Source organism: Petromyzon marinus, chromosome 44, assembly GCF_048934315.1.
Source record: "Petromyzon marinus isolate PM22_M1 ecotype Great Lakes invasive population chromosome 44, UKy_Petmar_22M1.pri1.0, whole genome shotgun sequence".
Classification (NCBI taxonomy): Eukaryota; Metazoa; Chordata; class Hyperoartia; order Petromyzontiformes; family Petromyzontidae; genus Petromyzon; species Petromyzon marinus.
Genome location: NC_133710.1, coordinates 739,266 through 752,574, shown reverse-complemented (window position 1 = coordinate 752,574; position 13,309 = coordinate 739,266). Strand labels below are relative to the sequence as shown.

The following is a 13,309-nucleotide window of genomic DNA, read 5'->3' as shown; positions in this document are numbered from 1 at the left end:
CTGCCAAATCACTGCGTGTGGCGCTGACGTTTTTTTTATAAATAAATAAATAAATACGTCGTTTATAAATAAATAAATGTATGCGAACCGACACGCCTGATGACAACCGTTTGTGTTATGGTCGAAACGTCGTGATAATTTTTATTGTTATATATATATTTTTTTATTATTTTATTGTTTCCCTTCAACGTGACTTTACTGAAAGAGCTAAGAATATGAATTTCTGCAGTCACGAAAGCTTGAAATCAAAATTATTTTGTAGTTAAACGTTTTTCCAAGATTTTATTGATCAAGAACAGATATTAACAGTATAATTGTGACTCATTCCCACGGCGCCTTCAACAATGTAATCTGCATGTTTCCCCGAGTTATATATTGATAGAGGACACCCTCACAAGAATTTGTTGTAAATTAATGTTTTCAACCTTGGCGACATTAAATTAAAATTTGACATCAATTGCCTCAAATTAAGTCAGATAAGTAACCAGGGTGTCGTTAATTACTAAGTTATAGGCTCTGATTCGAATGCTGGCCACTGTTTCTGTCGTGAAAATATGCCCATGCCCCCCAGCACCATCAGTGGGGGAGGCAGGACATCTCAAGGTGATTTGGTATTGGCCGGTGGATAGTCTTTGCTCACTTCTCCAGAAATTACAAAGCACTATTTTCTGAGATTCTGCAAAACAATATTGCTTGCGAATCTGCTATTGTACGTGGGAAATCGTTGGTTTGGTTTATTGTCATGGACCTGGACAAAAGTTTGAACCAGACATTGCAGCTGTAAACACATTCATTGAAGCCAGGCTTCTTCATGCCTCACTTGTCATGCTGCTCTGTTACCTTTGGCAAATTTGAATCTTGTTCCTTCTGCTTTGTACTGGGCAGTGAGTTCCAATTAAGATGTTTCTTCCAGCTGGTCTACAGTGGGCTGCCCAAACTCGTATACAATAATTCACATTTATACCACAGCAGATTTCCTTGAATAATGGGACTTGTTTTGTATTAAACTATTAATCTTTAATTAATGAGCACCATTTAAACGTGAAAGCTTTACATTTTAGCTCAGCCTTTCATGAAAACTTCAGCTAAATTATATTTACCAATCATCACGATTCAAACGGGTAGCTACACTTCCTGAAGCTGATTATCCCTTGATGCTTCAGCACCGTTAAACAATATTATTCCTTGCCGAGGCTGCATTTTAATCAAAGCCATGATCTGAATTATGGCCACACAAGCAATGGCCGCTAACTCCATCAAGCACATGTATCGTGTATCCAGGCGATTCATTTCTCACGGAATATTTTCCGTGTCGCCGGTAGACTTGAGCAGGCGCCACCCGACCAAGCTGTAGCCACGGCCACAGCGACAGGTCGTTCTGGATGTGCTGTTTCGGGCGCAGAAACATTCTCATGGTCACTGACCCCAACAGACCTGGCTGAAATTAAACCTTGCATGTAGACATAACTAGGAGGCAACGGATCGAGTACAATAATGCAAAAGAGAGATCCAGAGCCATGGGGGTTTTGCCATTGACCACGATCGAATAATCGCTCGATGGCCGTGCGTCAGTAACCGCGTGTCCCCGCGCTCTGTCGACAACGCCCCCGTCTCGGCCCAGGCCATCGTGGAGGCCGTGAACAATCTGCTGAAGCCGGACGCCCTGCAGTCCTGGCGCGACATGAATGACACGGAGCAGACGCACGCCGCCACCATGATGGTGGACACCATCGAGGAGGGCGCCTTCGTGCTGGCCGAGAACCTCATGGAGCAGGACAACGTCTCCATTGCGACCGACAACATCGGTGAGACGTTGCTTGCGCGCCGGCTCGCGCCGCGAGGTGCCGGGGAGTTCAGGTTGCTGTCGTTGATGTTGTTGTTGAAGTTGGAGGAGAGATGGGAGTTGCTCATGGTTGGGGCAGCGTCGACGGACCACCCTGATATCCGTAAATTCCCAGTGTGCATATCGCTGTGCGACCGCTCACCGTGTGTCCACTGCTGCTGACCATACCCTGTGTGGCTGTTTACGCATCTCACTCACCGCACTCACCTCACTCACCGCACTCACCTCACCCCAACATTCATCTACCGCCGCTGCTCACTGTCACGGTGTGCCGGTCCCCTTCCCCGCACGACTCTGCAGTGCTCTCCATCTTGGTGCTCAACACGGAGGGCTCTCTGCGGGACTACTCCTTCCCGGCGGGAGGCCAGGATGGTGACTCCATCGTTCTCTCCGCCAACACCATCAAGCAGAACAGCCGCAACGGTGCGTCCGGACCCCCCCACCGCCTCCTCCCCCCACCCCCGCCCCCCCCCACCCCCCACGGCAGCCGCCCAGGTGGGGGGTGGATGAATAAAAGGGGGGTGGGGGGGGTTACAAACTCACCTGCATAACATCGCTCACTAATCTCTCTGACATTTGGCGAAGCTAAATGACGTAGAATTATATTTGCTCATTTGAGTGTGGAGACATTTAGACTCGGTAGGATTTTTTTTGTTTACCTCCTTAGCGGTCGCTTTGCTTCCCTTTGTATTCGAGTTAAATGTCCATGAGGGTGTTCGTAATCGGAAATCTAGCGCATAATTGCTTAATTGCTTCGAGAATGAAAAACTGTGGGTTGTCTCTTGCATGCAATATTGCGGTCTCTCAAAATCACCACACTCATCGACTGCATTAAAAATATGACAAACATTCTTCTGTAATCATCAACATCATAGGGTTTCCATTGTAAACACACTTGCAGTATATAAACATTATGTATAAGCACTCCATTAATTGGCTGAACACATCTTAGTATATAGCGTACTTGCAGAGCTTGGGTTCCTCAACAGTTGTGAGAAATGCAATTTGCATGAATGAGGACGCTATATTAAAGTAAACATGATTAATATGATCAACCTCATTGTCGGAGCCGTTGCAATGTAAACTTCTAGAATCGTCGTCGTCATCATCGTCTTGTTTTACACGGCGTTTTTCATTGCATGTAAACTAAATTTGACTTCTGAAAAAAATAGTATTATTTTTATCTGAGCATCATGCAACACCTGTTCGGCGTTGATTCGCGGTTAAAACAAAGATTTATGTTGAATGACGGGAGCTTGGTTTTAACATTTGTTAAAGAGTGAAACGGCTGCAATGTAGAACGTGTTTTTTATTCCGACACGTAAACGTCGGACCATTATATTTTCATGAATATCGTCTGTCAACATTGCCTGCACAACATATTTTTGGGGAATGTGGGTGATGCATAGGTAATGCTCTCTCGGCTGCCCTTTGCAAGTCATTCCTGCTGTTATCCACTCGGCAATCACGGACTCCAAACACAATTTGTTCGTGGCATAAAAGGAAATTAATATTTTATTAAACCATTATGGTCATGTCCCCCCCCCCCCCTGATTTACACAGCATATGGCCGGCAGGTCGCGGGACCAACACTGTGCCCCCAGGTCTGCACACGTTGAGAAAAAATGTACCGATGTAGGCAGCTCGTGACGGTCAATCATTGGAACAAAGGGCGTTTGTGTGCTATGTGGACAGCTCCGTAAATATGTTGTTTCGTTCACATTGTGCGTCTTAGATTAAAAGAGGCACGCAACCCAGAAAACAATTAGGTGCCGTTGTATTACATCAAAACGAACATTGATTTGTGACAATGCAGGAATTTGAATCTGCTCAGTTGGCGACGCACCGCTCTGGCCATTACACCACAGTGAGTCGATTAGCAGGTCTTGCATGGTGGGGTAACATGGGGCTAACTGCTACCTCCTAGCAGATGCCTGGCCAGTGTGGCAGTGTAGGCGGAAACACCCTCCGTAGGGGCTTTCTCGAGCCGCCACTAGTGGGGAGACTCCTTCTGCCCGGAGTGTCATCAGCGGGTAATTGCATGGCCGCACCTTGTCCTCGTTTGTTTTTTAAACAACCACAAATTCACGTCACAAATGCCCAAAACCGACCAGAAGTCGGTTTTCACATTCCCCTCCTCGCGCTGAGCTAAGTGGACGACCATGGAGCAGCTGGCACGTTGCACCGCACGTCGTAACCTTGCCAGGGCCGCAGAGGTCCCACCTCGTGAATCGAGGCGATAGGAGACTTCTCCTGCGTAGGATTTTGCGGTTGTGCCGATTCGCTCGCCCGTTGTGGTTTTCGTGTTTGGCACCGCAAAATTCGTCGACGCAATAACCAAAGTTTTGCCCCAGAGCATCGAGAAAAACTGCAGACGTCACGCCATGCTGGAGCAAAACGTCGGGGCATCATGACGAGAAACGCGTGGTACAACGCGATAGCACATCAGAGGGAGCTGTGGGCTTCAAGTCTGAGGGCTACGGAACTAAGAGGGCATTGTAGGAGTACAAATGAAATGCGCACGGCCGTGACTTGAATTTCTTTTTTTTCTGATTAACAAAGCACCAAACTCGCATCTGGCAGATATAAATCCTAGATGTGTTCGTACAAAGTAAAAGATATTTATTTTTGGTTCGCATCTTCCTGGGATAAACACGTCGACGAAAGGAACAATGCAGCCGTGTTGTGTGCGCTTGTGATTGCATGACATCTCTGCTCTGTTTATTGCGCCTTACTTTCTCATCCCGTATCACAATATATTTTCCCAAACTGCCAATTACAGATGACACTGTCATTAATATTTTGTTTCGACTGAAACTCATCGCTGTCAGAAGCAGGAGCAGCAACAGGGGTTTTCCCCTATACTGGTAGCTTGAGGATCGTTATTTTTGCTGGCGGTGTCACGATACATCGTCAGAGCTGCCGGGTGACCCACCTGACCTTGCTCATGAGGCCTGCACTAAAACGCAGTGAAACGTGGACCACTCCGGTTGGCACGACGGGCCTTGTCCTGCCCACGCATTCTCGATGGTGGCGGCGGTGACATTGGTGGTGGGGCAACAGGTGCATTTGTGCCGACGCAAATTTTGGACGGCTCCTGCATCTTTAACGATCCGCCCCGCGAATGTCATGTTGCGGGAAAAGGAAATGCCGGGCGACACGAGGTTTGCGTGTGCTGGGTCTCTGCAGGCGTGACGAAGCTGGTGTTCACTCTGTACGACAAGCTGGCTCCCTTCCTGAGCACGGAGAACGCCACCGTGGGGAACGCACTGAACAACGCGACGGGCCAGAACCACTCGCTGGCGGTGAGCTCGCGCATCATCTCGGCCTCCATCAACAAGGAGCTGAACCGCGTGTTCCTCAGCGAGCCCGTGGTCTTCACGCTGCGCCACAACCAGGTGAGGAGGGGTGGGGGCGGGGGGGGCGCCTCCCCCGCAGAGCGGCGGCGTGGTCGGTGTTTGGCGCCGTTCTTTTCGCGGAAGGCTCTTCGCGAAGGCGCGACGTTTCGCAAACGCGGCGTGCGCTGTTTTCGCGGTTGGAGGGTGGGGGGTGATGTTGCCACGTGTTTTCCCAATCGAGCGATTTGTGCGTTTTTAAATACAGCTCACGTAGCGAGGTCTTTAACGTCCGCTGCGAAGCGGGGGGCGTGTACTTGCGCTTCACGCAATGAGTTGTGGGGCTGGAATGGTGAAATCCTGCGACAGGTGGCGAACGCGCATCCACATTCACTTTTACGTCTGCCCATCGACTCCGGTGCGCACGTGCGCAGGAGAGAATCACTATTGGTGGCCGTGAGCCAGCCAACAGTGGAAATTCCACATTCGATGATGGAGACCCAGACTCTCCATCGGACAACGAGAAATTGCGAGCAGAGTCAACCTTTTCAATGTGAGACGAGGGCTCTTATCACATGACAACCCATCCCTGAATGCGATTTATCCTACTCGTGATTATAAAGATGTAAAGCTGTCAAAATGTTTTATTTAATTGCAATTCAAATTATAAAACATTATGGGTTATTATGTACCGCCTGCCGTTGCACAAAACTTTCAATGCGATGAGGAATCGTGCGAAATAATTTTAAAAGATGTGCTCCCCCCCCACTCACCCACCCACCGCTCGCTTGCGTTGGCACCACCAATTGGTGACAGATGGATTTTTAATGAGAAGATTCTCACTGCTGATTTTCTTAATCACAACGAAGATCTTCACACATTTCAAGTTCCACAGCATTTATCGTTGAACCAGCAGGAACGTCATCGTGATAAAACCCAGGATCCTGGCAGAGCCGATTGCCGCTCTAAAAATAGCAAAAAGGGTGCTCTACTTTTATATTAGAACAGGCCCAACCAGGAGCATGCTGAAAGATAACACCGCCTTTAATTTGCTTTGAAGTGTGTTTTATATGCATGGCATCAAGTGGATATATAATTAGTGAGTTCAATTATCAACGTCCATTTTCATGTACGGTAATGTAACCAAAACCAAAATGCGTCCACTGATTTCCTCAGCTGTGTGTTGGTGAAGAGAATGGTGAAAGAATAACGTAACCCTTTCAGAAGGAGCGAGCAATGTGATTGTTGGGTCAGGTTGGTGAATAGGAAGCGTTTATGTAATGGACCTGTGCCTTTGGTTTGTCAGTGACATACAGATACGGTGTGGGAATACAGGATACGTTTCATGGATAGACAGGGGCATATGAAAAAGTCTGGTTTAAAAAATAAGTTTGCAAATGATCATGAACATCAAGACATAGACAATCTGCGCTTTGTGTACAACTCTAACCATATGCACAACCTCGCAGAGTTGTTGTTGTAATTCAGGGTCACGACGATTCAGTTCAAGAATCAACTATTTACAATGCTTCCCAACTCGGTAGAACTTGCGCCTCACAGCAAGAAGTACCTGGGTTCGATACCCGACTTGGCCGCCTTCAGAAATGGGATTTGTATATTGGCCACGTGTTCTGCATGGGTCTACTCTGGGCTCTGCGGATTCCTCTGATACATAACTAACAATAAACCCCCATAGAATCTCACTGGTATTGCCAAAAACATCCCAATGCTGAAAATGTACCCTCAAATAACACAATTATGATTACACAGCAGTAACTGCCCCCTGCTGTGAAACACTTGGCAGGACCTTCCTAAAAAAGTGTATTTGTAACCAATAAACAAGTATAATAATAATTAGGTTGAAAGCATGAATGCATCGGTTCTATCCATCTGACTGTATGTAAGATTGGGTGACAATGATCAAGGGTTTACCCATAACAACAAATACCCAATGCAGAAGTATGTTTGCTTTGCCTGCCAAGATTATGACGTCATTTCACGTGACGTCATCTTACCACGTCCCACATCGTGCGAGGTTATTGTCCCTAATTAAACACCGATGAGGACGGTCGCACAGGGTTAACAACGCAAGGATATGTGCGGTGCGTCTACGAATGCCCTCGGTCTCAGCCAAAGCCACCAGCTCAGTAGAACTGCATGTGTGGACACGTGGTCGTCGCTGGGGATCATCGAGCCTCAAGGGTTGAGACAGCGTGGCCACCCCCAACAGACGGCAGTGCAGCGATGGCAGCCACTGCGCGGAGACCTTTATTTCCTCCTCGTTGGGGCAGAACACAACGTTGGAACGCGTTACGGAAGCTATGCGTGTGCACGATTTGCCTTCCTTATTTGTACAACGTCTTGAGATGCGGCTTGCATGTAGACACTGCATATATTTATTTATATTGTGCTGCATTACTGCACCAGCGGTGTTTGTCGCGTTGTATCTGGCTGTAAAATGTGCTAACTCGTTAACGTAGCCCCCCACCCCCCCCCCCCCGTGTTTGCATGCGCGGATGGTGGCTATTGTCGCGGTAATCAAGTGAAGCGTTCTACGGCAACAGTGTAATTTAAGCTGGCATAGCGTAATTTGACAGCGTTATGAATACGGACATGTAGACTAACTGATTAAATTTCGGCATATCTCATTTTTTTTTTATGGGACTGAAAGTTTTGCTCGTAATAAATTGCGCTTGCGGCGACTATCGTACCTGTGACCTGTGGGTGATTTAGGAATGTGCGCCGCTTACGGCAACACATTACACGCCGACACATTTTCCTTTGCACGTTAAATTTGAGCGTTGAAGTCCGCGTCTATAATGAACGGGCTTTCTTAGCACATTTTTGTTTATGGAGTTCTACCCAGGACTGTTGAGAGTCTTCAAATTTTTCTCGCAAAACGTCCACACGATACGCAACACCCATGGTTAGTTTCAATTAGAACCTCTCGGAATTACAAATTCTCTTGAGGATTTGCAGTCATAGAGATGGATTGTAAAAACAGTGACAATTGCGTTGCATCCACATTTGTAAAACACACTCTGCGAGTTAAGGAAACACTGTGGAAAGCCTACTGGCCATTTTTGTAACACAATGAACACTCGTTTATGAAATTCATCACCGAGCCGTAATCATTTAGCTGAACAGCAGTGTTTAACATTTGAGAGTTTATTTTCCTTAAACGTATTTTTCATTTATTTCTTTCGCATTGGAGGACCACGAGAAACTAGGGAGGAGGCCTCCGTCCAGCAGTTGATTGATCAAGCGTGAAGGTAACGAATGCGGGAATGCTGTCGTGATTTTCAGTCCGATGGAAACTTCAACCCCAACTGTTCCTTCTGGAACTACTCGTCGCACACAATGCTGGGCCACTGGTCGAGCCACGGCTGCAAACTGCTGTCCACCAACGCCTCCCACACCACCTGCGCTTGCAACCACTTGACCAACTTCGCGGTGCTCATGGCGCGCCGTGACATCGAGGTACGTCCACCCATCATCCCCCACCTGGTAAAGCCACGGTGGCCAGATGTTAACTATACAGGACGTCGTGGGTCCGATCTCGACTCTGACACCTGCTGTATATTTGGAGTCTGCGTGTTCTCCCAGTGATCGCGTGGATTTTTCTCCGGGTCCCCTGGTTTTTCCCTCCACGTTTAGAATCAACATGTATTTAGACTATTTGGCTGCTGCCATAAATTTCCACATGATAAGCCACTTCGTTGACCTATCATTTGTGATATCCAGGTCGCTTCTGAAAAAGAGCTATATTACTCAGTCGGCCTTACCTGTTAAAATGAAAAAAAGATTTTAGTTTAATTGAAATTGAGCGCCAGCATCGTTGGTCCAAAGCGAGCGCTGTGGGCAAACGGCGACGTTCCCAATAAATGTTTTTATCGCCATCCTAACCACTGAGCCACCCTGGATTAGACCTGCCCTGAAAACAATGGTGCACACTGAACCAAATAACCAGAGCACCCTTGGCAGACGTGGTGGTCATTGCCTGTTCGAGTGGAAGTCGAACAGGCGGAGCACGATGAGAACCTCAGGAATTCAGTGGAGGCTTCCCCCCGCAAAGCTGTTCGCTCTGACTATGAGACCTGTACACATGAACGTATGAGTTGGTATAAAATGCCATACGTGACAGGAATTGTCATCGTTTGGAGAGATTAACCCATGCCAGGAAGATGCCATTGGCTCCTCCACCACCATGTGTGTGCCGTCCCACGAGACTCTTTGTGTCTATGCGTTAGTCTCAAAACCAGGAGTACCCCAGCATTTTGGAGAGATAGGTAGCTTGATCACGTACGCTAGTTTGTGAAACTTCTGAAGCCGCTCGGCTGATATAAGGTGGCCAGGTGATAGAAGTCTGTTGCGGAGCTGCGGGTACCTATCCCCGTGTAAGCGTGGTGGGTGAAGTTACATATTCTATTTAAAAAACGAAATGGCCAAACATCCCAATGCAGGACCTTCATGAAAAATTATAATTGAGACTCGGTGAGACCTTTTTCTGGATAAATAAATGATTGTTGTATTATTACACTTTGAATTGATTATTCCATGTCTATGTAGATATTAGTTAATTTCCAGTGAGTATATTTGTTTTGTTACCCAGGTAAGACCCAGTGAGTGTGAATATTGTTCTGTGGGAGGGTCCATCATTGGGACGTGTAGCCTGTTCGATGTCAATGAGTGTCAACGGGTGATTTGCTCAGCGTGGGAGGGGGCAAATCGAATGCCCTGACAAACTAAACCACGCACATTTGTATGTTGAATTTAGTTCGCACCTCCGATTAGCACGGTTGGCTACGTACGGTGTGAAAGAAGTTCAACATACACACAAACATGCAGTGTACATAGCCAACCGTGCTAATCAGAGGTGTACATGCCAGGGGGATAGCAGTCAAAGCCCCGCACAGCAAGAAGCGACCCACTTGCTGTACTCGCTTCACCCGGCCGTCTGACAGCGCAACCTGTGGGTTTGTGAGATTCATAAATATTGTGTGGCCCACCTTCCTTTGCCACCAAAATTAAACTAATCATTTGATGATGATGATGCTGCTGCTGCTGCTGCGATGTCAGCAGTGCAGAGGCACAGGTAACAAAACAAACTCATCACATTCATTAATAACACTGTGGCCTTAATAAAAGGACAAATATTTATCCATAATAAATGTTTTTGGATTATTATGAATGTGGTCTAACCCAAAAACCTTTATTATGAATAATTCTGGTCGCGAAAGCCTACGTGTTAAACTGACAAATATTTAATTGGCGATGTTTCGGGGCGTGGCCCTTATCCATTGCATGTTTTCCTCCCAAGCGGAGGCTGAGAGGCGAGTGAGTCATCAGTATTCCGGGTGGGTGAGACAGAGGATGTCTGGTTGTGTGCTCCCTACACTTCATTAACTGCTCTGTTGCTCTCTGGACTCTGCGTGCCAAATGAGCCCATTAAGTTGGCTTAAAAAGTTGAAAACCCCTACGGAGGATTTATTAAGTGTGATTTTATAATAAATAAGAAGGAAAAAAAAGGACTGGTTCAGCGTGCTACAGCTTAGTGAGGAGAGCACAAAACTTCCTCTGAAGATCGCGCGTCCAGAGGCACAATTGTGCGTTCACCTCAGCCCACCGTCGCTCACTCCGGAGATGATACGAAGGGCGAATACTTTGTGAAAAGCGAACACTGGTCGTGCGACGGAGAAGCTGGTCTCCCGACCATAGGTAACGCCAAACCAATGGCGGTGCATCGCACGCTTTCAGATGCGCTTGTGCGGCCGTCTGGAACGCTCTTCCTTCCGATATTGGGAAGCCACTGGAGTTATGCACTTTTCAATCTGGATTTTAAAACTCATTTGTTTAGAACAGCTTTTTTTGTTTAGTTTGTTGTCCTTCCCCCGCACCTCCGATGAGCACGGTTGGCTATGTATGGTGAGAAAGAAGTTCTACATATATACAAAGTAAAAAAAAACAGCTGAAAACATAATCTCCCTCCCTCCCCTCCCTCTGTCTGTCTTCACACAAAGAGCCTACGAATACCAGGGACCGTGAGCACCAAATTTATGCGTGTGTGTGTGTATACACACACATTGCATCAATGTGGGGAGCGGTAGTGTAGTGGTTAGCATGCTGTGCTACGACCCCGTAACCGGAGTTCGAATCCCGTTCAAGGACACCGCCAGTGACGATTATCTGAACCGGTCTCGGACCTCCCCTAGGTCGACTCAGCCTCAAATGAGTACATGGTGCGTTGTTTAAACATCAACAATGGGAGACAAAGGCAGCCCGGCGTGGTGCTGGCCACCCACCCCTTCGTGTGCCGTGCCAGCCTTCATAGGCGCTCGCTGACAGCACTCGCTCCAAGTCTGTCAAGGCTATAACGGGGGAATCTTTGTCTTTGTGTGCACACTCCCGCAAAGGCTTGCTACTCAAGCCTGAACTCTCAATTGTGGACTGCACAATTGCAGAGCACACATTACATAGCCAGTGCAGACTAGATAGAGGGATCTTTTTTTTAAATCAGAGCACGTGTAAGCTAAGGCTGAGCAAATGGGCTATTTAATTGAACACACAGCTACCAATGGACTCTACAAGTGGGTGGGGGACACAGAGGAGGTCGTCTTGGGGATAATAAAGCAAAGAGGCACCCACGTGGAGTCGAAATGGAGTCTGATATTGTTCCACCTGGAATAGCAGAGGAGTCGAGTATTGTCTCCACGAAACCTCTGCCCAGTTTCTCTTCTGTCCCCCGTCATTCCATTACAGCCCATCAATCTATTATAGTCTCTCCCGATATATTATGCACTTTTACAAGGATGTATACCATGCCGTAAAACGTATGTTTCTCCCGTCTCATTCAATTTCACCGTAGCATTTGTGAGCAAGGGAAGAAGATTTACGTGACAGTGTATTTAATATAAAGTTAAGCATAATGCTTCATGAATATTACTCTTCTCTCTTTCCGCTTGATGAATGAACAGTGCGATAACTACCGCAAACGAGTATATAAATGTGTTGCTTGATTATTACACCTTCCATCTTGCACAGTGTACACACGTGCCGTCACGGCTCTCTTGCGCATCCAACTGCAAGCCCTCGCGATACTCACCCAGGAGGGAGGATGCCTGATAGGTGATTCACAGCGTAAACATGATAAATGGATGGTTAAGACACATCTGTCTTTATGAGCCCTGAGATTGTGCCAGGAACTGTTGCATCAATACATCAATAAGCTGACATTCTGCACAGCCTAATGTAATAATTCTGGGCAGGGCCCTCAAGGTGACTGATGGGGTGGGATGTGATGGCATTTCTATTGCGCTCATTGAAAACCGACACCTGTTACTGGCGATACCGCTTTCCCTCTCCGCCCGACTCCCCCATCATTGTGCTTGGACATCGCCACTTCATCTCTTACGGATTGGCCTCGCCTAATTTATTTGTGTCATTTCGGTTTTCCCTAATTAGTACATTCGTCTTGGCTCTGTATCCTGGCGTTGTGCTCACAGTGGGGAGATGTTAATTACCTCACCTGGTATCCAGGAGGTCGTGGGTTCGATCCCGACCCTGACACCCGTATGTTTGGAGTTTGCATGTTCTCCCCATGGTCGCGTGGATTTTTGTGCGGGTGCTCCGGTTTTTCCGTCCATATTTAGAATCATCATGTATTTAGGCTATTTGGCTACTGCCATACATTTCGACACGATAATCCACTTCGCTGAGTTATCATTTGTGATAGACAGGTTGCTTCTGAAAAAGCGATACGTAGCTCTCAGTGGGCCATACCCGGTGAAATAAAAATGTTTTGTAAAAATAAAAATCGCACTCGAGTATCCGCGCGCACTGCGTGTCCTGACCTTTCCCTCGTGTTGAAACGTCTGCCTTTCGTAACGTCACGTACACGCTGTCGCACGTAGTCTCCCTGTGTTTCTTCAGCTGCACGCTTGCGATTTTTGACATTTTGAAACACAGAGCAAAGATGGCATTTCGCTGGGTGGTTACTATGCCGTCGCGAGAGTTTTGCAGGTTCAAATTCCCCTCCGGGTTCAAATTCAGGCCATCAGTCAACAATGGTGACCTTAAAGATAGATTGGCCCCCACCATACAAATGTGGAGTTTCCAACATCGCCACAGCACC

General features: G+C 47.2%; 1 protein-coding gene across 14 annotated transcripts in view; it reads left to right on the top strand.

Annotated features, from left to right (window-relative positions):
• LOC116951953 (adhesion G protein-coupled receptor L2-like) overlaps positions 1-13,309 on the top strand; it is a 350,495-nt gene that overhangs the window by 280,113 nt on the left and 57,073 nt on the right. For all 14 annotated transcript variants that reach the window (XM_032970875.2, XM_032970874.2, XM_032970862.2 and 11 more), the window contains 4 exons: positions 1,622-1,805; positions 2,144-2,266; positions 5,033-5,241; positions 8,485-8,658. In XM_032970875.2, the coding sequence (XP_032826766.1) occupies positions 1,622-1,805; positions 2,144-2,266; positions 5,033-5,241; positions 8,485-8,658 (690 nt within the window). The remainder of the gene's footprint in view (positions 1-1,621; positions 1,806-2,143; positions 2,267-5,032; positions 5,242-8,484; positions 8,659-13,309) is intronic.